General features: G+C 43.1%; 1 protein-coding gene across 1 annotated transcript; it reads right to left on the bottom strand.

Moving 5' to 3' along the window:
• Nucleotides 1-316: 316 nt before the first annotated feature.
• Nucleotides 317-26,674, bottom strand: LOC311057557 (uncharacterized protein). The gene is made up of 3 exons (XM_084074542.1): nt 26,072-26,674; nt 7,002-7,131; nt 317-2,916 (listed from the first exon to the last, which is right to left on the bottom strand). The coding sequence occupies exons 1-3, from the start codon at nt 26,444-26,446 to the stop codon at nt 1,232-1,234; spliced, it is 2,190 nt and encodes a 729-aa protein (XP_083930668.1). The 5' UTR covers nt 26,447-26,674; the 3' UTR covers nt 317-1,231.
• Nucleotides 26,675-26,845: the final 171 nt, after the last annotated feature.

The raw sequence follows: 26,845 nt of genomic DNA, 5'->3' as shown, positions 1-26,845 counted from the left end.
CGCTGTGCCACAGGAGTAGGACACACAGCAGCACCATCAGAAGAACCCACGGGAGCAGCTGGCGGAATAATAAGCCTCTTTATTAAGGTGCTAAGTATAAGCAGTGTAAGACTGACGTTTCACTGCATCTGCATTCCTCAAGAGCAAGATGCAGGAGCATCGAAACGTCAGTCTTACTGCTCAGCACCTTAAATAAAGAAGCTTATAATTGTCCCAGCTGCTCCTGTGTGTTCCTCTGATGATGATGTCATCAGGGCAGTGGTGGAAAGTAAGTAAGTAAGTAAAAGTAAGTACATTTACTCAAGTGCAGTACTTAAGTACAATTTTGATGTTACTTTTACTCTACTAAAGAATTTCCAATTTCCAATACTTTTACTTCTACTCCACTACATCTCAGAGGCAAATATTATACTTTTACTCCGCTGTAATTTTTTTTAAACTTGAGTTACTAGTTACTTTGTAGATTTTGATTATTATTACAAAACATACATTAACCACTTCAGCCCTATATATACTTTTCTACAAGCTCACAACGTGTCTATTTTCAAAGGATTTGGTTTTTGCAAATTTTATACATTTGAAAACGTGTGAAATGGGACATTCCGCATAACTAGTACTTTTGGTATTCTAAGTATATTTCGTTGCCAGTACTTTTGTACTTTTACTCAGGTAAATTTGGAATACAGGACCATTACTTCTAACAGAGTATGTTTACATTGCGTTATTGATACTTTTACTTAAGTAAGATATTTGACTACTTCTTCCACCACTGCATCAGGGTCTGGGATATGTAGCAGGTTGAGGGGTGTGAAAAGGGGGGGGGTGTAGCTAATACTGACAACGAGGGCACTTCAGGGGGTCAATAATGCCATTATAGGGGACCTCCTGCCAAAATAGCAGTAATCAACATGGTACCTTTAGCTTCAATCGTTACCGTGTGTACATTATTATTATAGTATTATTTTACCACAACATCAACGTTTGCCTTAACCAGCAAAAAGGCTTCCATTTACGGACACAATCATCCTGGGGACGCTGTAGACTTGGATCATAGTATTTACTTTATATGTACAAATTATTTTATATACAAATAGCATTCACTGTTCACTCATTACAGCAGCTCTACTACTTGTCCATGATGTAAGCCATTTAGAATGGGGCCCACAGAAGCAATAAAACCCATAATCCTCCTTCGTACCACAAGGTCTCCTGTCGTACCGATACTCAACTTCTATACAGTGGTCATTACTTTCAGGGAGCCAGTGCGAAAGCGCAGGATCTTCTTTTTGAGGGCATGTGAGGCCTTAATCTTGACAAAAGCCTTGGGCTGCAGTGGGGCCCCGGAGGCTTGGGATGGGGGTGCAGGAAGTGAGAGCTGGGGAGGCAGCTGCTGGGGCCAAACCAGACCCCCGCTCTCATCCGAGTCACTGGACAAGGAGCTGGAATCCGGGGAGTCCGCCTCGCTCAGGCTGGACTCGGACTCGCCCTGTCCGAGGTGAGCGTAGCTGTCGTCAGGCTGACACGGCGGCACCTGGTCCCTCTCCAGCTGATATTCAATGTGCTGGTGGTAGTGGGGGTGGTGGTGGTTGCCGTGGGGGTAGGCGTACGACGGAGGCGGCGCGGGGCGAGATTTGCGCGTACGCCGGGCCCCATGGTCCCTTTGGTTGGGAGCCGAAGCGGGCGGCGGTTGAGCATGCGCGGGGGGCTGGTCAGCCTCGTCTTGGCTGAGCTCCAGGGTTGACCTCCAGCGCCGGTAGCTTCCGCTCCCCTGCGGCGGCTTCTTCCCCCGGGGCTGACTCCCCCGGGTCCCCCCTCCGCCGCTGCCACTCCCGCCGCCGTCTCTCTCCACCGTGTTGTACTTCCGCTCCGGGACTCTTTGGAGGCTGTTCTCCGACTGGGAGCGACAGGCCTTCTTCCCTGGCTTCCTGGTGGCGCCTCCTCTGTCTTCGCTGGCGCGACACTTCTTGGGGCCGCCTCTGGATCTGCTGGAGTGCTGGACCTGTGCGGCTGCGGGCGGCTGCTGGTCGTGATGGTGGCCGCCCCTCTCTGGAGAGTACGTGCTTCTGCTGGAGCTGGGCTTGAGCCCACCGGAGCCCCTGAGGGAGTTGGAATGGGGATGGGCGGACGATCTGGTGGAGGCCCGGCACGGCTGGGCGGGGATGTACTCGGCGTTGACCAGCTGCTCTTCAGATGACGGCGGCGTGTACGGCAGTGGATGGGGCGGAGCTGAAGGGTAGAGGTGGAAGTGCTGGGGAGAGTCGGGCTCACTGTTGCTGGAATCCTGCAGGACTCTACACGACGGATAGTCCAGGGGGGTTGAGCATTGAGTGCTAGCCATGGAAGGCTGCCTGGGCCTGGGGTAGAGGCCTGGCTGATGCTGAACATGGTGGTAGGGCACAGGGGGGTCTTCGGGAAAGCCTGCCCCCAGATAACGCTCCTGATCCAGGCTGTGGCAAGCCTGAGGGAGGGGTGCTTCTGAACCTTGGGGTGCAGCGTGCAGCTCGGGCATCAATTGGCTGGACGCCTGCACAGGTGGATGCTGGATGTCCAGATCCTTGCGGCATAAGCTGCTCTGCCTGGTCACATTGATGGCTCGGGTGTCGTGCGCCAGGCTGGTGCGGGGCTTAGAGGGGCGTTGGGGTACGACACGGCGGTGGATTAATCCCGATATATACACTTCTATCCGTTGGGCTTGTTGATAGTCCTCCTCTGTGGGTTCTGTGCTTTCGGTGTCCACCAGCTTGGCTTTGCCGTCAGCCGTCAGGTTAGCGTCCCAGGGCAAGGTTTCCCCTGCCTTTGCGTCCCCTACTGCTTCAGCGATGGCTTCTGGGGAGCGGCAGGTGGCTGAGGGGGGATGAGGAAGCGCCGAGCGGTGACAGGTTTCAGGAGCTCCATCTCGCCTGGACACGCATTCCTCTGGAAGATGAAGAAAAATTATTAGTACGATATACAGAACGTCAAATATAGATCACAACTCAACTGTTCACATTTTATGCAAATACCGGTATATGAATGGCTTCTCTAGTGAAGAAGCTTATATTAGTGGTGTAGGCATCTAATACTTATGGGGTCTTGTGTTATTCAAGGAGTGCATCAAACCACTGAAATTATTTCTATTAAATAGAGATAAGTTATGAGTTTCATAACTCGTTGTGAGCTTGTAGTTTGGCTATTTTCACAATATCTATCTGTGGACCCGAGTCAAACAAAATGTAATTCAAATATGATTATTTGGTGGGGTCACGGCCTGAAAAGTTCGGGAACCCTGCCTTGCTCTAGGACAGTTAAGTACCGGCTGCAAATTATTGCTCGCCTACATAGTCAAGGTAGCTGAACCATGAACCATGAACCATGAAAATGAATTGCTTTCTGAAGATCTGTTAATACTATGCCAACACAAGCTTACTTTGTTGGCTTATATTCAAGTATAACTATAGGCTACTACACGATTCAGTTATCTCAGTGTTTATTTAACATGTTCATGATTATGTACAATAGAATAGACCCATAAAATGGTTTTGCTGCCTTCTTTTGTGGCTGTGTCTCACAGACAAAGCTGTGCTTATAGACTGTGGATTCCTTACCCTGAACCAAGAAAAAGTTCACTACAGACATAAAGTTATTTGAGTGAGGACATTGTCTACTAAACAATGAACTAGACATTGACATGAATGGCAGGATGACCTGCTACCCCTAAGGATCACTTAACCATACTATAAAGCTTCATTGACCATGGTCAACCAGTGGTTCCCAAACATTTTAGCTCAAGACCCAAAAGAGAAATTAGACGTTTGCTTGGGACCCAAACTGGTGAAAATAGCAGATCTACAAGCTTGTAGATCTGCTATTTTCACTACTTCTTAAACATTTATTTTTATGTATGGACATTATTTGTTTTACTTTTTAAATGTCGGAATTCATTTAATTGATGAAGTTGTGGTTTTCTTTTTATTAAACTTGAAAAAAATCCATTTCTTCCATGTTTTATGGAAGACAGACAATATTTTCTTGCGACCCATAAAAATTGGTCCGCGACCCAAACATGGGTCCCGACCCACTGTTTGGGAAACAGTGGTCTATACTACGCCCCTCTACGCCATATCTCTTTGCCAAAAAAAGCATATCTACAAGCTCACATCTGCTATTTTCGACAAATGTTCGCCTATTAGGACATGCCCAGAATAGGGACAGTGGGGTTCATGTGGTTAAAGTGGCAGATTTGTATCTCTATTCCTGCCGAGAAGTTCCGTCAAAAGATCAAACCATAGTGGAAAAAGGAATGTGGAGTGAGTGGTGTTTTGGCACGACTGCGATGTTAACTTCAATGACATTGCTTGTAAATACAGTGAAACATGCTACAGATGATATGCATCATAAATCAATGTGCCACCAAGAAAGCCAGCTTGAAGACAGTTTTCTTTGCTACTCAGCTGCCACCTCCTCAAAATGTAAACAGTTGGGTGTGTGTGTGTGTGTGTGTGTGTGTGTGTGTGTGTGTGTGTGTGTGTGTGCGTGTGCGTACTGTATGGTGATAATTTTGCATGACTCCACAAAATGGGGAATGTGGTCAGGGGAAGGAGGGACAGAAATCGAATGGTTCTATATTTAAATGATCTTCCTTTCTGTATTGCAGTATGAATTTGGTATTTGGCCCGAAACTGCAAATATCACTAAACTCGGTTCTTTGTCTTTCCCCCAGAAGAATGTCATTAAAAGGGGATTTATATGGAATGGAATGTTTGGGGCTGACATTTTGGCAGATATCCTAGAATTAACACTTGGCACCTATAAGCCTGATTCATACTTGGTTGCACGATAGTCACCCACAAGATAGCCGACCCACAAGCTCACCCCGCGTTGTGGTGGTCTTTCCAATGAGTTTGGTATGACCCAGATCTCAGATAAAAACACGTATCATTGCTGTCGGGCAGAAACCTCTTATCTGCTACTACTTGATCATACTACAGCGTCACACGAAAGCATCAAAAGTAGTAGATCCTTTTGCTGCTTTTGCTGTTTTGGAATTTGAATCCTGAAAAGTAACATATATGGACATATGAGGTAAGGTTTCCACCCGACAGAGACGATATATAGGTTTAGGTTTTGTAGGTATTTTTTCGGTTCAAGCCCACTCATGATTCAAAGCATACAGTACACAATGCATTTCGTTCCCTTGTACTCCTTGATCTATCATCAACGCATTGCTGGTCTTACTGCACCATGTGGTGTAATTATGGTTGTGCAAAGTTGCATTGCATCATCTACATTGGGTAGTAGTAAAGTAGTAAATTCAAGTAGTAATTAAACTTTTTTATTTTCGGTCCATTTAAAAGAGCAGATATACATACATACAGTTAAGTCCAGGTTTTTCATCGGACAAATTGAAAAAAATAAAAAAAGAAATCTAAGCAAACATTGGTTTAACAAAACTGTCAGTTCTGTGGCATGATTGGTTGAATTTTCACCTATAGCAGAGAGGCACCAGTGAACAATCTGCGATAGCTCTATATAGCTTCAAATATTTCTAGTAACCTCCTCCAGTGTGTGTGTGTGAAAAATGTGATACTGTCTTGACAAGGCGTACCATTTTGTGCCTCCGCAGCAACATAAACGTGAAGTATGGCCTGGGAAAGGATAAGACTTGTATTAAACTGCAAAGTTTGCAGTGATAAAGAGGGCTCTTTGGCCTTTAAAGACACGGAATGAATTTGTTTCACTGCTTTTGCTCCTGCCAGGCACCAAACCACATCCCCGCTGATCTAAAAACAATGTTTGGTCTTCATAGCAACTGTGAGTCAGATGGCTTAGCGTTCGGGTGCAACTGGAGCATAGGATCACTACGGCTCCCTCAGTCTCCGGGGTGGACACCGCATTCCGTTTTCACAAATGCATTAGTTCAATTATTACACAGCTCTGATTTGTCGAGGCATATTCTGCGGTCTGTTATTTCTGAACAACAGACTGCTGCTCTGAATAACAGACGGCTGCTCTGCCTCTGTTTACGTTGCTACGGCAGCAGAAGCGTGCATCTCGAAGCTCTAAGCTAATAAAAAATAAATGATGAATATTTTGTTTCAAAATATTGACTTTGTTTGTGAGCACCAGTGTAATAAAGCGTGATATGGTACAGTGAGCCGGTCATTATTGGAAAATAAAGCCCTTCAGGGTGTAACGGGACCTCTGCTCTGCGTCGGTCCTGCATCACCGTGTCAGCTTTTATGTTTCAATAATGAACGGCTTACTGTACATCATCCGTTACTTAGTGTTGATCAAGACAAAGCCATGTAGTGCTGCTCATAGATACAGCAGAGACAAAAAACACATTCAAAAACACAAGGTCAGATTTTCGATTGATTTGAGTCGGGTACATGTAAGTGCTTTGGAGTAACATAAAGCAAAAATAAATAATGACTCCAATGACACCAGATGACGCCAATTCCGAGCCCCTTTGATTTCCGTTAAATAATTAAATATTTCAAAAAGAACACACAAACCATAAAAATATCTGATGGCCCCAACTTGTTTGTAATAATGTATTTCTTTTTAAACAGTGTTTCTTTTGTATTTTCAATATTATGTCCTGGGGAGGGAAAAGTGGGGCTGAGATATCGGCTATTGTCACCGAATGTTCACCTGGGTAACGACCCTCAATGATTGATTGACATTTATTTATTCATCATATTGCACACACATAAGGGCTATACACAAAGCAGGTGCAGTCCCTATGTAATGCATGTCCTCAAGTAGTACCCTAAATGTCTCTATAGAGACCAATTGATCCAGCTTCAGGGAGTCCTGGAGTTATTCCATTTGTCTGGGGCATAAAGATGAAAGCAGTCTTTCCTTGTTCACTGTTCATTCGTGGAGTGATAAGCCTATAATGTGTGTCTGTGAGCGTGTTTGATATCCCGTAGCTTTTGTTTATAAAAATGAAGATAAATACAATGGGAGCTTGCCACACAGGGGCCTTATAAATAAATATAAAACACTATGAGGCGTACCTGAACTGAGGTGACTGTCGACTGGTTCAGCAGGACACTCCACCGCTTTAGTTTCGGCGTTCACCCTCAGCTCTGACACCTGCTGCTCCACAGAGGCCAGTAACCCCCAGGGGGTGCACTGGAGACTGCTCTGGAAGAGAGAGAGAGGGAGAGAGAGACATTATATTCTCTGTGGGGATGCTGTCCTCCTTACACATCACATCATCAGAATTCAGAATAAGGACCCGAGGCCGACTCTACAAATGCCTTCAAAACAGTGGTTCTCACATTTCAAGATTGTTCAAAAATAGCAGATGTACAAGCTCGCAGCACTGTCTGCTATTTTTGAATAGCCAACGCAAAAATCTAAAATGACACAGATGTTTTCCCGGTTTGAATGGGATAAACGAGACTTTGAAGCCTCAGTTACACTTAGTTGCGTGCCAGTGTCGTGCTCAGTAAGCAGATCCAGAGTAAGCAGATATACAAGCTCACCACGCGTGAGCTTGTATATCTGCTATTTACGGCATGCAACACCAGCGTGCGATTATTTTCTAACAATTATTCAATTGATAACTGTTCAATTAAGCTAATAATAAGGAAATATTCTATATAAACTTATCGATTAACCACTTAAGCCCTATTTTATACTTTGTCACAAACAGATTTAAGATGTTCGCCTGACAAAATAGGGACTGATTATTAATCTTTAAAAAAAATATATAATCGATTAAATTGATTAGTTTGATTAACTGTTGCAGCCCTAAACAACAACCACATCAGGACAAACTGAAATGTGGACATACTTCCCATATTTGCATCTATATTTGAACTTTTTGTGTTTTTTCGTAAATGAATGCCCTGTGTGTGATCATACTACAGCGTCAAAAGCATCAAAAGTAGCAGATCCATAAGCTTTGGATTTGGATCCTGAAAAGTAACAGTTTTGGACATGTGAGGTTTCCAGCCGCCAGAGACGATATACAATGTGAAGTTGCAGATGTTGCAAACATGGCAAAAATGTTTCACGTTGAAAATGCTGGAGCACAAAGCTTCTAAAAAAGCTGTCCCTGCCGGGTTCAGGGGGCAGCCAGACACACAGACTAACAACCTTCACATTCACAGACACATACGACTACAAGCACTTATTAACAAAACACTGCAACAATAACAGACCATTCCTCTCTCTCTCACACACACACACACACACACACACACACACACACACACACACACACACACACACACACACACACACACACACACACACACGACCATCCAACCGACCAATTGCAATTGGTGAGATAAGAACCACATAATAATAACCTAAACAGAATAGAACAAGCAATAGAATTTCATGAACATTATTAAAATGAGCAAATATTACTGTAGAAACAAAGACCACAATACACAACAAACTTTAAGATAGTAATAAAGTGATAAAACCACTAATAATAATAAGTAAACATATAAGCTATGGGGAGTTTGAGCAGTATGAATATCAAGCCATACCCTTAAAAGCCTCACTATGTAACTTATTTTTTTATGAATAAAATGTACTTTTGTCCAATCTGTATGGTAGAGTATGTTAATATAATATAACTTATACAATTGGGGTGGTTGCATTCTGTCTCCCTGCTCTTCTACTGAGACATTTAGATTGTGTCAAAGGTCATGTCTCACCTAGACACAGGATCTGACACGAATTTTGACCTGAAGGTCAAGATTCAATTTATCCCCAGAGCAAGTAGGCCGGCTCTATTAGCTCAAAGGTAAAAACAATTCAGCGCTTGTGCAGGAAACCGGGTTCAAATCCGGGCTAGAAGAGTGAAAGTTACATAGTGCTGCTTTAAGAGGAGACGCGTCAAAATAGATTTTAAGTGAACCCTTCCCCATTCCTGATCTAATTGTTCAATCCATGTGACACTAATCGACCAACAAATGAACCATCAAATGAACATGAAATGTGATAGAGACAGACAGATGGACAGACAGACAGACAGATCTGACAGAAGAATGTGAAGAATATCAGAAATGCCCAGACAGCATGCCATCATCTGTAGTGACAGACGGTGGGTCAGATGATTTCTACAGAACAGCTCACATGTTTCACATTTCAGCAAGAGAGTGCTGAGGCTCTCCATGGATACCTCTTACGCCCGAGTTATGCTTGGTCGCGAGACGGTGTCATACACCAAAAATAGCTGATCTACAAGCTCTTAACGCGTCGCAGCACTAAGTGTTGTGAGTTTGTAGATCGGCTATTTTCAGTGCACGACACGATGCGCAAGCGAGTATAAATCAGCCTCTTAACAGGGTTAGTCACAAACTCTCTCATATGTCCAGGCAGTCATCGACTATTATTAGATAGTGGGGTTGCCATTAGTAACTACTTGAAAAGATTTGACTGGCTTTGCTTCAAGCTGTAGTCATTACAGCGTATCTGTAAACCTATACGCAAGTATGAATACGTAGAATACAAAAGAATATAACCTGTGAGGCAAATGGCAGGATTAGGTTTGGCGTTTTAACTATGAAGGTTTGGCACGCAAGTCTGATTCCCAAAATGTGCCCAAACATGGAGAAGAGGAAGGAGGGCTGTTTCTTTTCACGGATGAGACCTACTTACTTACATGACTGTAGGAACAGACAAAAGCTTGATGGAGAGCCAGCAGAACCTGGATCTAATTAGGGTATCGTCGCTGTCGGCCAAGAAACCTCTCATCTCCCATGGTTTAACATCAAAAGTAGCAGATCTGCAAGCTCGAAACGCGTCGCTTCGCGCCGCGTTTCGAGCTTGCAGATCTGCTACCTTTTCTATTTTTGAATTTGAATCTTGAAAAGTAACAGTTTTGGACATATGAGGTTTCCACCTGACAGAGACGATATGATCTAAATGGACTGTCTCTCTTGGGCGGGCGGGGGGAAGAGGGGGGTCTTTCTTTGTTGCGTTTTTGGACTGATTCCACGTTTTTATGTGTGTTTTTGCCAATAATTCTCAAAAATAATTCCCTTTTATGTTCATGTGAACCAGGCCAGGCAACACATATCAATGGCTTATACTAATGCTGTTCTCACACTCTGAGGCATGTTTGTATCGTTAATCAACCCATTTTAATGTTATAAGTTGCTGCACATCACCAATGATGATGTTTAATGAACACAGCATGGCGGATGACATTTAGTTGTTGTACAACTCTTCCGGCAATCCCATCCCACCGCTTTTTACTGGACTACTGATGAATAATTACTTCACTCGGAATCCTTTACAACAGATGTTGTTGTGACCATCCTTATTGTACAGTAGAAAATGAGCTTTGGCAACAAAACCTTGTGGTCTTAGCCTGGTAGACCATCCTGGTCGCAGGATTCAAATGAAATGTGAATTCTGCGATCAGGGTTGGTCTACCATGCAGGCTATTGTGGTTTAGGCTCCTTTTTCAAAGGGCAGAATCTGCTTTTTACACACAGAAGAATAATACATGCTACTGCGACTGTGAAGATGAGCAAACTCATTGTATTTAAACATTATACTGTACTTCTGGGGTAATTATCACGTCTACTCAAAGTTTTGTGTGTGCCTGGCCCCAGACAGTTTTTAAGTTGCTTGATTCAATATTTTGATATTCATTTAATCAGATTGAATATTATCATACAAAACGTTATGAATTATTATTTGTATTTATTATATCAGAGGCAAATTCTATACCCCAACAAATATTGATCTATACTTTCAACATGGCATCCCTATTTTGGGTATGCCATTATAGACATGTACATCATATATTTTATTAAATTGTATTCACATATTTTCAGAAATAGTGAAAATATCAACACATTGTGAGCTTGTATATCGGTTATTGTCACCATGAACCTCGGAAAGCAAACGTTTGCAAACCACTGCAATAGGGCTACCCTCCCAGCTGTACTCATCTGACATCTGGACTCTGTCTAAATGTGTGACCTTTACCCTCCTCATCTTCTTGTAACAATGACTAAGAGAGTATTCCATCCCCCCACTTGGACCCAGATATGCATACAGTCATCCATGGATGTGCGTTGGTGCAGAACACTGGAAAATAGTGTCCTGCTAATGACCATTATACAAGGTCTTACTTTTATACTGACTCAGTGATCACAAGGGCTGTTTGTCTCTGTGGCAGTTCCTGTGTGGAACAACTGACCTTTTTGAGGACATTGACGCATCATTTTGTTCTGCATTGTGATTGATTCTACTGTAAACGTAATGCAGAGGGAGAGTGGCCTACGAGATGGAGAGATGTGAATGCAGGGTTCAATCTGTAGAAGAAAACGGGGGGATCACTTGTACTTCTTACAACAAATAGTCTACAAGGCAAGCCAAGCTTGTAGATGTGCTATGTTCGCTACTTTTTTTTTTACCAGCTAGCTCGAAGAGCGGCTGGTCTCTGAAGAGACAGAGCACTAGTCAATGGGGAGACATCCCATACTCTGAACGGCGGTCTCGTCCTCCCATGCTATGGTATCATAACAGTGTTGCCAGATTCTGCGAGAGAAATAAGCAACCAGGTCTATAAAACAAGACACACACACACACACACACACGGTCACAGAGAGAAAAAAGAATTGGATCGGGGCAAAACAAAGCATGCAGCTAGCTGGTATAAATGACATGTCATGTCTTGTTTTTCTTCTTTTCAAATTTATTTTACAATTTCTATGATAGCTTCATACACTTGTTGGACAGCACTGTCATCTGCATTGGATTCATGTTAATGTGTATTTTCAGACATTTAACCACTTAAACCCTCAATACTTGGTAAACTCAACCTTTCACTTCATCTTTTTTCCCCTCTCTACACCAAACCTCTTTGCCAAAGGCGTTGTGTGCTCTGTACTCAGGAGTTGCTAGCTCATCACTCTCCAGACTACAACTTGTCCAAAATGCCGCTGCCAGACTCCTGACTGGCACCCGAAAGTGGGATCACATCACCCTCGTTCTAGCCTCCCTTCATTGGCTGCCAGTTCAATTCAGAACATTCTACTGTTTGTTTTTTAAAGCCCTACATGGCCTGGCACCACCCTACATATCCGACCTAATCGAGCCTCCCGACTCCACTAGGCCACTCAGTTCAGCTGACCAGATGCCCCTAAAGGTTTGGCGCACACGACTGAAACTAAAAGGCCACCATGCCTTCTCGGTCGCAGCACCGAATCTATGGAACACCCTGGCTATAGCTGTTAGGGCTTCATCCTCTCTAAAGACATATATGTTCTCCCTGGCCTTTTAAAAACCAAGTGCCCCACTGCCTCCATGGAGTAAGCGCCTGTATTCTTATTTTGTGCTTCTTAAAACCCCCATGCTCTCCTTGCTCCCTCCAAAATGTGATTTTTGATGTGGTGTTGTGTACATTTTGTGTACATTTTTTGTGTAACAGGGTTGTTTTTTTCTGTTTATATGCTGTGCAGCACTTGGGTCAACCCTGGTTGTTTTTAATGTGCTCTAGAAATACAATGGACTTGACTTGTAGATCGGCTATTTTTGGCTAAAGTTTTCCTCAGAATAGGGATTCTATGGTTCAGAGATATGGCCCCCTAGGGGTCCTGGAGCCCCTGTCGAAGACCCATGCTGTAGATAGTTTGCGTCACGTGATCAACTGTGTCAACATGGCAGGCAGCTGGTGGTCCGCTGAGGCATTTCCTACATTGAGAGGAATCACAAGACACGAGCAACAAACACTACACAGACTAACAAACGCAAATCACTGACGACCAGTGGTGGAAAAAGTACTCACATTCATTACTTAAGTAAAAGTATAAATACTGCAATATAGAAATACTCTGTTACAAGATGAAGTCCGGAAATCAAAATGTACTTGAGTAAAAGTACTCATTATGCAGAATGTCCCATCTAAAGTTTTCAAATGTTTAAACATCTTTTGAAAATGGCAGATCTACAAGCTCCCAATGTGTCACATCGCGATGCATTGTGAGCTTGTAGAACGGCTATTTTCTAATGGTCGCAATATAGGGCTTAAGTGTTTAATGCATGTTTTTTTTTTAAATAATAATCAAAGTGGAGTAAAAGCACAATATTTGGATCCGAGATGTAGTGGAGTAGAAGTAAAAGTATTGTAAATTGGAAATACTCCACTTAAGTATGTGTGCTTGAGTAAATGTACTTAGTTACTTTACACCACTGCTGACGACTCAAAACAAGCGGACACATGTTAGAAGGAGAGGGTGGGTGTGAGGGGTGTGTGGGGATGTGTGTGCATGGACACAGACAGACGCATGTGTGTGCATGGATGATGGAGGTCTCAAAATATCAGAGAAATACTTGTTTTAACACCTTTACTGTATGTTTTAACACCTTTACTGTATGTTTTAACACCTTTACTGTATGTTTTAAGGAACAGGTTTGGCCCACGCTTTTTAAAAATATTTATACAAATTGTCTCTGTTGGGTGGAGACCTCATTATGTCCAAAACAGTTACTTCTCAGGATTTAAAAAAAAAATAGCAAAAGTAGCAGATCTACAGGCTTGAGGTGTGTTGCTTCGCGCCGTGTTTCGAACTTGTGGATCTGATACTTTTGTGTGACACTGGGGTATGATCAGGTTTAATTTACGAAAAAACACAAAAAGTTAAAATATGGAGATAAAAGGTTTCTACCCAACAGCAACGATATCAGTGTAACAGTAGCTGCTATGCTGCGGTGATACGGTCAGGGTTGGGGAATGACTCTTTAGTAACCAGACATGGCGCAGGGGTAAAGTACAGTAGCTGTTAACCACCACTGAGTCTTGGGGCACCCGGCTTTGCCGAGCGTCTACATCAGATATGTCCAAAGTCCGGCCTGGGGGCCAATTGTGGCACCAGGGCAGATATTGTATGGTCCGTGGCTTCCTTCTTAAAATGTATTATTTTTATGGCCCGCCAGTAGTTATGTGAAATTCATACAATTAAAGCTCAGAGTGTATTGAAATTAACCTGGGATATTTCTCAGTAGGATTTCTAACTACTTGTTCCTTGTTGTCTCATTCTCAAGATGTGAAAGAAAGGCTATTTTTATTTTAGTTTCATTTTTTGTATAGACCTTTTCAGACCTGGTTACATTTGGCTACACTGTCATTTGAACGAAAGACAATTTATGTATGTTAAAGGGGCTACACCATGAATTAAAAATATATATATTATATATAAATATTGCCCCCTAATACGTTTTAAACAGGTTGTAAGCCTAAAAAACATCCAGATATTTTTTCTCACAATCTAACTGTCTGTCATTCCAAGCTTTTTAAGCTGCAATACCAAAACATCCTATTGGGCAGGGGGGAGCTACTGAGCAACTCTGTCTGGCCATCGTCAATGCAAAATCTGTGCAAGTGATCACTTGCACAGCCATTCTGAAATGGCCTGTTCAGACACGCCCATTCAGGAAATCCATGAAATGAGCATGAATGACTGAATGTTAAAAAAAAATATTGTTTTGGGTACAAGAGACACTGGGGAGCCCAAAAAATACTAAAAACCTAAAAAAAAATGAAATTCATGGTGTAGCCCCTTTAATATAATAGCAATGCTGCTCATGCAAAAAAGGCTGACTTTTGGTTTTAAGTTTGCAGCACAGATGAGTGGCTTACATTTGGCTACACTGACAACAAAAGACTATTGATATTGCACTGTAGTCAAATAAAATTGTTGTAATGTGATGCATTTGTATGTGATTTTGTATTTGCATATTTCAAATACGGCCTCGTTTGAAAAAAGGTTTACATGAACACAACTGGTTGTGTTTGGGTTGAGGGAATGCAGATCTTTGTCACTGCGCTAGCGACTCCCATATGGGCCTCGGCGGTGCCTGTCAGTGGGGGGTGTTGAACAGGAGGAGGTGCCACGGTGCGTCCTCCCAGTGGGGGCTCCTCACTAGCAGGTGAACCAGTAGGGTGCAATAGCAGTGGCAAAACACAGAAATCTGTGGGGATGTTGAAATGGCTTAACGACTAAACTGGGAGGCACAAAAGTAATTGGTTATTATTACAAATATAAAGGAAATAATGAAGTAACCACACATTCAGCAGAAAGCTTAATGTATACATCACCACAAAATAGTGTTGTGCCAAACATATTACCATATTATCAAGGCCTCTGCATATTTCACCTCAATTAGTCAGGGCTCCCGCCAAGTCTTTTCTTGCTACAACATTCTTCTTTCTGCTTCTAAGAAATGGTCATGGAGTGTGTTCCACGTTCCACGGGTTCCTCAAAGGTTTTTGTAATCATAATGCTACGGGTCAAAGACGGGGTGCCTCTGTACAGAGCTACCGATTGGCTGATGTTTTCAGCACATTAACTCTACAAAAGGGAGCAATCCATTTGGAATGGATTATTATTATACATTTGTGAAATCTCCCTGTGGATCTTGGACTTCCTGTGACCTGTGTCTGTGTCATCAGACACGTATGAGGTCAGTACTGTGACATCAGTACTATGAAGGCAGTATTCTCCATTATGTGGGCACGTTTTCAGCCTGTTCTGACCTCCACTGACGTCCATTATAAGATTAGAACTGAATATAATTTAATAATGCAGTGCTGAACTCGACACAATCTACAACATACGAACATAAATAATAATTTATTATTTATGTTTGCATGTTGTAGATTGTGTCGAGTTCAGCATTTTGTCCAGGTCTCCTCTCCCTCATGACATACATTTGCAAACCTGCACTGTTTGAGCACCTCACTAAAGCCCTCACAGAGTTTGTACTCGGTTTGTACTCGAGTCTGGGCACACTCAATGAACCGCTTGAGGTCATAGGAGCACGCCTGTTGCATCTCCAATTGCTGGTAGGCCTGTCACAATTATTACATAATTGCCTAATTGTAATTATTTAGATAATCACGATTTATTTTTGCATAATCGTCATAATCGTCTCCATGTTGAAAAGTTTTCACACATTTTTAAATATTAAAAAAAAACAGAAATAGCAGATCTACAAGCTTACAACGCGTCACAAACTGACGTGTTGTAAGCTTGTAGATGAGATGACATCACAGAAGAGTTGATTACATGGATGAATGGGTCTTAAGAGAAAAACGGTTCTGAAAACAAGGAAATGATGCGTCTGTAGCAGCATGCCTTGTCTTTTGGGTCACTGCGTGTCTGTCCGTGTATCCCCTGATCTCATGTGTCCTCCTCGTTTCTCCAGAACCGTCCGACCGATCGACTTCAAACTCGGTGTTGGTGTGTGGCCAAAGGTGTTGCTTACCGTGTATGCGAGGAGTGAGGATGCATTTGCGCACTCAACTTGTAAACCTGTTATGCAAAGTAGCCATTTTGGGTACTTGTCTGTGGCTCATGAATCGATGGGGGACGCTAGCGTGGACGTGCGTGCACATCTGTACCGTACCTGCGTGTGAAAGAAATAATGCCCCCACGCCGTGGTGTCGTGTGAAGCGACCAGTGCACCACTGCTCACAACACGTTACAACGTTGTGAGCTTGCAGATCGGCTATTTTTGCCAAACATCTGTCTATTTTTAGACAAATGTTCGCCTAATGATGACATGCCCAGAATAAGCGACGCTAGGCTTTAAATGGTTAAACCTAGAATGAGAATGTTTAGTTGAAGTGCACTTCAGCCTTGAGGGCAGCTTCGCATTCAAAGTAAGTCATGTTGAAAGGATACGCCACGGCAACTGGGCTGTGTTTAGCTCGCGCGTGCCAATGTGATTCAAAGTAACACAAATAACTGAATAGAAGCATTTCATGGCCACACCGCACGTGCTTCCCTTAAGTCTGTTTTCATCAGCACTGAATATTTTCAAACTCAATTGGAATGATAGTCAACAAATTGGCCAAATCCAATTAACTGGCTTTTTCCTCTACTGTATTATGCAACATCTGTACAAAGACTCTTGGGGGAAAAAGCATGCATTAGGAAGCCTGGCCTTATTATTGTGTGTGTGTGTGTGTGTGTGTGTGTGTGTGTGTGTGTGTGTGTGTGTGTGTGTGTGTGTGTGTGTGTGTGTGTGTGTGTGTGTGTGTGTGTGTGTGTGTGTGTGTGTGTGTGTGTGTGTGTGTGCATGCATGTGGGTGTGTAGAGATCCATGTGTGTGTCTGAAACTGAACTTGGCTAATGTCAAGCCTGCGCTGGATGAAAGGGCCTGTGTGTGGGTTTAGGGGCTACTTATGTGAGACCACACTGCCTGAATGACGGCTTGTTTCCCCAACACATAAACACACACACACACACACACACACACACACACACACACACACACACACACACAGTGGTGGTAAAAAGTAAAAAATGTTTTACTTAAATAAAAGTGTCAATACTGCAATGTAGAAATGCTCTGTTACAAGTAAAAGTCCATAATTCAAAATGTACTCGAGTAAAAGTACAAAAGTATTAGCATCAAAATATACTTCAAAGCACTTCAAAATGTATACAAAATCTTTTGAAAACAGCCGATCTACAAGCTCACAATGTGTCGCATCGCAACGCATTGTGAGCTTGTAGATCTGCTTGTAGATCTGCTGTTTAAGTACTTGAGTACATGTACTTGGTTACTTTCTACCACTGCACAGCACACACACGTAGGCTTGCACGCCTGCATGAATCCATGCATGCATGCACAAGCTCGCACACACACACACACACACACACACACACACACACACACACACACACACACACACACACACACACACACACACACACACACACACACCACTATACACGTACTTACAGTACTTTAGTGTACAGTACACACACACACACACACACACACACACACACACACACACACGTGTATATATATAATATATATATCACCGTAGCATTGAGGCCCTAGGACTAGGTCGTACAGTACTGTACAGTACAGTACAGTATTATACCCTGCAATCAGGCTTTATACTGTACAATCAGAGGTTCTGTAGGGATCAGTCTACAAAGGCTTTGCAACTAGCGTACATGGCCCACGTAATAAACACCCTCAGCTGATCCGCTCCCAAGACCACCGACAAGTTCAACTCAACTCAACATCTGGCAAGGAGTCTGTAGTGTAGCGGGCACAGAATGTTTGACGAACGTCAACCATAATGGACTAGAGAGCTAACAGAATGATGGATGGAAGAAAGAAAGAAAGACAGAAAGAATCAAATGAAATAAAGATTATTATAGGGCACATAAAGAAACATCTTTTTTCAGGGTGGTGGTTAGTGCTGCCCATAACTAAAGGGCAATTCTCCCTTGTGGGCGGACAAAGATAATATTCACTCCGGTTTGAACTGCCCGGGGTGGTGATATGCAGCCATTGGAATGAAATGGACACTCTGAATGACACTGTGTACATTTAACAATGACAATGGGACAACATGACCCATCGTTCTCACACAAAGGCTGAATTGACGAGGGTTGCATTCCGTCAACAAACACAGACTCTCTAACTTCATTCTGTCGCATAATTATATCTTGGACCATAATCAGTTTCTTGTAACCAGTGGGTTTAATGTCCCTGCCTCTCGGCACCAGTTGCACATTCTGTGAAATGAGGCCTGCGAGGATAACTGATTGCAGCATGACGGCACTGCCTTTGCAGCTGGGTGTGGAAAAACTGCTTTGATTCAGCACAAATGGTCGATGCAATGGATTTTGGTCTTTTGTGTTATTGAAACGTTTTTTAATGAAACTAGCTTTGTGTTTGCACAGACTGATTTTAATCTATGGTGGAGCCATGGACTGGACATGACTGCTTCTGTTTACTTTCAGCTGTAAATATGTTCCTATACATTATGATGTGAGCAGCGGCTTGTCAGTAACAGTTAATAGACATGTTCACTGTTGTGTCTTTGTTCTGCATTATGAAAACATACATTTTGGAGACATTTGGGAATACAGAAGAGTGAAGGATGGATGGGAAACGAGTGATATGGGGTTAGAAAGGGGAGAGTTTGGAAAGCGGGGAGACCATGCTGGCAAGAAATACACTTTGAAATTAGTGAAAACCACAAAGATTGAAGGTAAGATTGAAAATGGACTCCTAAGGCAATCCCCTTAGAGCTTTGCCTTTATTTCCTGCAATCAGTTATTTAACCCATTACCTGTCCCTACTGACTGTTCGGATAGGATCTCTCTCTCTCTCTCTCTCTCTCTCTCTCTCTCTCTCTCTCTCTCTCTGAAAATACTGTCAATAGGCTACACACACGGCAGCCTCTGCCATACTGGGACTGTACACTTGGCCAAGTATGGTTCCCTGTGTGGCTCTGCTTGTAGGGCCATTGCAATGTGAGTACTGTCCTTGATGTTGAGCCTTCTGATGATGACCCGTCATAAACCTACACGTCTACAGCGGCTGCTTGGGTTTCACCCTGAGGTTATGGACAGCTGTTACTGCATGTGGCGCTGCAAACATTGGATGTTTTTGTCGGTTGCAAACTGATGCGACAAAAACAGAGGACTTAAGAACGTAATCAACTGTTTGCAGACTAGAGCCAAACCTCTATGACAACATTATCGGCAAAAATGCAGCCGATGTGTCCCGATTCTCAATGACTTTTTTTGGCGCCCCCATTTTGGACATGGCATCATACGTGAAATTTTTCAAAAGCCTTCACAATTTTTCAAACGTTTTCCCCCAAAAAGCAGAGCTCACAACGCGTAATAATGCGAAGGGTTGTGAGTTTGTAGATTGGATATTTTGGAGAAGATTTTTCTTAAGTAGTAAAAATAAAGGTTTTATTTTTTATTTATCAAGATTTCGTTTTTTGGGGGTTTGTTTTTATGTTTTTAAAAGTTAAATGTTCTCAAATAGAAACTTTAATTAAATCTACGTTTTTGAAATTGATTAGAAAGTTTTGCACGTTGCACATAACATTGGTAATCGGTGGTTAAGAACAAATCGGGATCGGCATCAGACCCACAAATCTAGCATCAGTTAGGTTCTATTTGCAGTGGTTTATCTCTGGTGACTGCTACTGAGAACATTCACCAATGTAGGGCTCTGCCAGAACAATACTTGCCTCTATCAATTATGTAAGGAATGATCCTTCTCCAAAAGATATATGGATTTGTACAATAGAAGTGCTCATGCCATTCTCCCAGGAATAGACCTTCCACAGACGTGGGGGGGGGGGGGGGGATGATTTTGCTCCCTGATGACCTGCTACAGTTGAATTCCCACAAATGAATAACTGGGAGAGGGGCTTGTGGCACTGTCTGGCAGACACACAAAAGCGGGATGAACTGATAACTGGCAAGTAGTGGAAGAGAATGACGCATACTGACAGAGTGTGTAAACATCACCGGCTGTGGCAGAAACAAATCACAGGGGTTTACAGGGTTTAATACTGATCCTATCAGGCTTTCTGTTTTTGTGCTTTTATTTCTCTTATCTATGTGTTCTCTTAGTCCTGCTTTTAGCTCATACTCCTCATTCCTTTCATTCGTGCTTGTATTGTTAATCCACCTGCCTCAAATGGAAAGCACTTTGGGTCAACTCCTGTTCTTTTTAAACATTCTATACATAAATAAAAGTGACTTGACTTGACGATTAGGCTTTTTTTTTATAAAGCACACAGACTGAATTTTATTGTGCAAGTCCTTTGGCCCTGTCTTTTCCCTAAACTTCCATTTTTTTGGCTGGACCAGCAGGCCAGCCATAAACTTAGAGAAACTGTAAATACTGTTGACAAGAAAATTGCCGCTAAATACATTAGGCACTCAAATAATTCTAATTTTGGACATCATGTATTTCATATTCATTTAACAAACTGACCTCAGGGACCTGCTGTTCAGGGGTGGACCTCATGCTCCTGTTTGTTTACCAAACTCTAATGAGATGTTGCAGTTTAGAGTGCCAACAGAGCTTACACTAAAACTAATATGATACAATAGCGGCTTTAAATCACAGATGTGTACATTTGCCAAATGGGCATGCTAGTCTAGAATAGAAAATAACATGTTTTGGGTAATTTGCTCAGGACATCCCTACTTAGATTAATGGCATGCTCAGCTATAGGGCTGGGCATTGGCAGGTAACTCACAATAGTATCCCGGTACTGGAGTCATGATGCGATATGTATCCCAATACAATATCTTTCTCCAATATGACACACATGACAAAATTGCCACAAGATAAAGCCCAAACAATCTTCCATATATGGGCTTTGAGAGTGGCAGGGGCTACCTTTATTTTCACTGCCATTGTTATGCTCTCTTCTCACTTCTTCCTCCCTCCCTCTACAATACAGAGGTATTTACTGTACCAGTATGTATGGTAGGGATAAAACAAAGACATTCCATAAAGATATACAGGCCTATCGAAACAATACTATACACAACATGGATATCACCAATACGTATCCCAATGTATTCATCCTGTTTTCACTATTAATTCATGGTATCGTAAAGCCCCATCCGGACTGGATTGTTTTTGCTGGGGGGGCGTCTGGTAATGATATTTTCAATGGTATGATTCTGTGATTTTACATTACTGTTTGTGGAGAGAGCAACACGAGTTGGTTGACATCAGTTTAACCACATCAACTGTAGCATCATCCCTATTCTGGGGTGAACATTTGTGATGCGTTGTGAGCTTGTAGATGAACTATTTTCGGGTTAGGGACCAAAAGGATTTGGTGTAGAGGGAGAAAAGTCGACCCCAGTCAACTAAGTATTAGTTTACAAAGTATAGAGGGTTTAAGTCATACAAACCACGACCCCAAGGGCCAGACCCGGCCCCTTGTCCATCTCAATTAACTTGGTTTGATAATCAAATGTCTATAATTGTTAAACAGTCTGCCTTGAGTAAATGTTTAACAATGCAATGGTGTTTCATTAGTGACAGTGATATGCAGTGGTGCATATACAGTAAGATGACTAGCAAGATATAAATTAGTAGGCGCTATGTGTTTCAATTTTGTCCTTCTATCACTTCATTGAAGTCAGTATGGCCCTCAATGCTGCCCACAGAGGGTTAAAGTCAGTGGTTCTCAAAATCTGTTATCAAAGGGTAATAACAGATTACAAAAAAAATCAAAAATAGCAGATCTACAAGCTCACAGCGTGTCACACAAGCTTGTACATCTGCTATTTTTGAGCGTTTTAGAAATTTCTTGAAAGTGTTTGGAAAAACTTAATTTTGGAATTATTTTTATACAAATCTCTTCTGGGGGTCCCTGGCACAAAACCTTTTCAGATGAGGGGGTTCGCGGCCAAATACATATCATTTTGGGGGTCCTTGACATGAAAAGGTTTGAGAAGTTAAAGTGGTTAAAAGTGAAGAGTTGTGTGTACTGTTAGCTCTCTGGGACTTCAGACAAACACTAGCAGCAGAGGAGGAGGGTCTTTTGGGGACTATGGCGTCTGTCTGTTGTGTCACTGTGTGTTTACAAACAAATAAACATGCTTATTCCCTTTCATCACAGTTTCCAATTGGTGAGCATATTTATATTCTTGAGACCCCTAGCACCACAACACTGCTCAGCACTGAAAAGAAGAAACCTAGTTGTTGACTATCATTTCTGCCCAGGACCAGGAGGAGACCCCACAAGGGGCGAACGTCAACAAAGCCCCCTGTCCTCTTCCTCTTGCTAGGTCTTTACACACACACACTGGCTATGAACACACTGGAGTGTTTACACAACACAATGAGGTGTGAGGCACAAGAGAAACATACATTAGAGTTGTTGCCCCCCTCTCCCTCTCTCTGTAAGTGTGTGTGTGTGTGTGTGTGTGTGTGCGTACGTGCGCACGTGTGCGTGTGTTTGTAAGTGTGTGTGTGTGTGTGTGTGTGTGTGTGTGTGTGTGTGTGTGTGTGTGTGTGTGTGTGTGTGTGTGTGTGTGTGTGTACTCGCAAACGTGAGTGCGTGTATACTGCTAGGCTGGTGACACATCATGGTTATACACAGCTGCAAAGATCTCCTTTTGGGGGCTTTTACAGTACAAAGCTATGGATAGCGCGCACACACACACACACACACACACACACACACACACACACACACACACACACACACACACACACACACACACACACACACACACACACACACACCCCTTCACTCTCTCTCTCTCTCTCTCTCTCACTCTCTCTCGCTCTCTCTCTCTCACTCTCTCTCTATCAGATGTCATCCTCTCTGTCCTCAGAGACACTTGTCACTCTGCCCTGCCTGTGTCTATTGTTGCGTATCACCAGTGATAAACAACATACACCCGCCTGTGCATCACATTCACAGATGGCACTATAAGCAATCAGTATAAGGAGCCATAGGTCAAAACCACACTACCCATTATGATTATGATGATGATTATTATAACTACTACTAGTACTATTATTATTATTATTATTATTTGAGTTATTATATCGTTGCTGTCGGGTGAAAACCTTGTATGTCCAACACTTGTTATTTTCCAGAAAATGGAAAAAAAATGAATCTGTGCTCCAAAGGATCCAGTGTAGTTATTATTTAGTCACAAGCTCTTGTTAATACTTTTCATTGGTTAAATATTCATAAAACCAACAGACACACTTAACCACTTTCACTTTGAAAATGATATGCTAAATAGGATTGTATAGGCTATTTTTTTGCACTACCAAAAAAACATAAAAGGTTGAAATAAAATGGAGACGCAAGGTTTCTGCCTGACAGCATCAATACAGTCTGTCAGGTGGAAACCTCATGTCCAAAACGTGTTACTTTTCAGGGTTCAAATTCAAGAATATCAAAAGTAGCAGATCCACAAGCTCGAAGAGCGCTGCGTTTCGAGCTTGTGGATCTGCTACTTTTGATGCTTTTGTGTGACACTGTGTAGTATGATCAAGTAGGTAGGGCGTTAATCTACGGGGGAAAAAAACACAAAAAGTTAGAATATGGAGATAAGAGGTTTCTGCCTGCCAGCATGGATATGAATGTTTAATGTAATGAATGCATCAGACAACAGGGGAGCAGAGAGTTGTTGTTCCCTCTGGACTGGAGGCCACAGTGAAACAGTGCTGCTCCAGCTGCTATCTGCTGTCACATGGCTGTCAGCCGCGCTGCAGCAAATAACAAATAAACACTCTTTCTAACCCAATCTCTCTCTCTCTCTGTCTATTTAACTCTTTGTGTCTGGCTCTCCCACTCATGTAAACACACAGACACAGACAGAGACACTCACACGGACTCTCTCACGCACGCACGCGCACACGCACACACGCACGCACGCACACACACAGAGTCACACTCCCCTAGAAAGCCTCTGTCACTCTCTCTTGACTTTTGCAATGTACAGAACACATAGTATGCGAGCCAGCGTGCAAGCATACACACACACACACGCACACACCCCCAAGGATAGATCATGGCCTATGGGCAGTTTTGACCAGCTGTGATGTTCAACACACAAACTTAGAAACAATAGCCCTGTACTTGCAACGCACACAGTCTGTGTCTTAAATCCAGCATAAGCTGCAGCTGTTCTCAATAGTCTGCCAAGGATAGAGTCTCAGCTACTGCACTGGGTTTCTTTTCACAGTGGGGTCCTCCAGGGACCCCCGGGGGGCCTTGAGGGGTCCCCTGCCAAATGAGTAGTTTGATATTATAGTGGTTATCAAACTTCTTAATGTCAAGGACCCCCAAATGAATTATATATTTGGCCGTGGACCCCTATCTGAAAATGTTTTGAGGCAGGGACAATATTTGAGTTGTTAAAATGTTTCAAAACAAGATGTTATTGCAACTAGCAATAGGTTTAAATTGGTTGAACTGATTTGCTATATTAACTGATTTTGCTGGGGACCCCCTGGAACCCCCTCAGAGACCACTGGGGGTCCCTGGACCCTATTTTAAGAACCACTGGTTTAATTGAACTGTGACATTTTGACGATTTACTTTAATTTACTTCGTCCCTATAGAAATGGGGGCCAATCACCTAATGACATTAGGTGTCCATGACAACGTTTTAAAACCCCTGAACTACTGCGTAATGCCTGCACGTGTGTGTGTGTGTGTGTGTGTGTGTGTGTGTGTGTGTGTGTGTGTGTGTGTGTGTGTGTGTGTGTGTGTGTGTGTGTGTGTGTGTGTGTGTGTGTGTGTGTGTGTGTGTGTGTGTGTGTGTGTGTGTGTGTGTGTGTGTGTGTGTGTGTGTGTGTGTTGTCATTGCTGGTGGCAAGGTTTAGGAATGTAACAAACTGCTGAAGTAAGTCCCTGATTCAGAATCCAAGGGTCAGCCATCAGCTTTGGGGTGTCATGTTTCAAATAGATCAGGCGTTTTTAGGCCTCAAACCTGTTGGACATGATCACAAAATAAACGTTCACTTCAGTGAAGCCAAATGGCCTGTGGTGGTGGTGGTGGTGAGCTTGTATAGTAAGCCTACTGTCCACACTGTTCATACATTCAACGTTTTCCTCAGCCTGGAATCGCAAATAAGCCCTGAATTCACCAAAGTTGCCTTTTAAATAGAACAACACTCTGTGTGCAGTGCACTCCAGATCCATGTTTGTGATACTTTTACACAATTTACTTTTAAGTGAACACAAGAGAGTGTTTGTTTTTGTTTAGTATCTGTAACTCAAGCGGTTACAGTAGAATACAGAAGAATACAAATTGAAAACACGAGGGCGCTCACAACAACTGCCCACTGTACCCAAGGCTGTACCCAATCTTTACAAAGTACATCCCAAGAAGGTCAGCAACAGAACAGTGGTAACGTTAGTTCAGGGTAGTGGTAGTCTACAATGCCAAATTGCAATGGCCAAATTGTCAAATAGTATGTACGAAAGAGGCAAACGTTGTGAACATAGCCGATCTACAAGCTCACGCGAAGCATTGTGAGCTTGTAGATCTGCTATTTTCACTATCTGTGGTACCGAGTCAAACAAAATGTAATGCCTCAACTCCTACAAATGCAAAGTGCTTGTCAGGGTGTCGGGGTCCCCGTTCAAATTAACTCCGTTCAAATATGATTATTATGGAGAGAAAAAAAACAAAATAAAAAAATAAGGAATAAAACAAACAAACAAATCAACAAAAAAAACAAAAACAAACAAAAGTTTGGGAACCCTTGGTCTACTACTAACACTCTACACATTACATTAATTCCATTGCGCTTTTCTTCTTACCGGCTGACGCCTCAGGAACCCATTATCGTCCGCAGACGACGCTCCGTCGTGGCTCTGTGCGTCCGAGCGCCCCGAGGTCCGCAGCTCTCCTCCGCCCCACGCCGTGGCGGTGCAACCAGAGCCTGTCCCCGTCCCCACGGATCCGGAGTCCCGGTCCCCGCCGATCATCAGGCACAGCTCTCCCCACGCCGTGCAGCCGCCGGTCCCCCCCGGCCCCACGGAGAGGTCCCCGAGGCACAGCGCTCCCAACACCAGACATTCCTGCCTCTGCTTCAGCAGCTCCAGCTCACACAGCCCGGCCAGGCTGGCCTCCAGACGCTCCTTGGTCCGGCTGCGTTCCGCTTTGATCACTGGCAACGCGAGCGCTCGAAACATTATTATTCTCTGAAAGGTTGTGTTCTTCTTTTAGTTCTTTATTCTTAATAGCGCAAGTTTTTTTTTGTTTTTTCTCTCTCTCTTTGTTTTGTTTTTTTCCTTTGCGATTTAAAACGGAGGTAAATTGGACTCTATTCAGTGATATTAGCCTGTTCTTTGGGTTTCCATAGTGGTGGCAGCGGCTCTTCAGCTGTGAAGCCCAACATTGTCGGACCCATTCCTCCTGAACGACTGGAGACTGAAGACTGCGCTGTGTGTGTGTGTGTGTGTGTGTGTGTGTGTGTGTGTGTGTGTGTGTGTGTGTGTGTGTGTGTGTGTGTGTGTGTGTGTGTGTGTGTGTGTGTGTGTGTGCGTGCGTGCGTGCGTGCGTGCGTGTGTGCAGCCTCTCTCTCTCTCTCT

The sequence above is a fragment of the Gymnoscopelus microlampas genome, assembly GCF_963454915.1.
Source record: "Gymnoscopelus microlampas genome assembly, chromosome: 12".
Taxonomy (NCBI): domain Eukaryota; kingdom Metazoa; phylum Chordata; class Actinopteri; order Myctophiformes; family Myctophidae; genus Gymnoscopelus; species Gymnoscopelus microlampas.
Note: the sequence above shows the minus strand (reverse complement) of the source record. Positions and strands in the feature narration are given on the sequence as shown.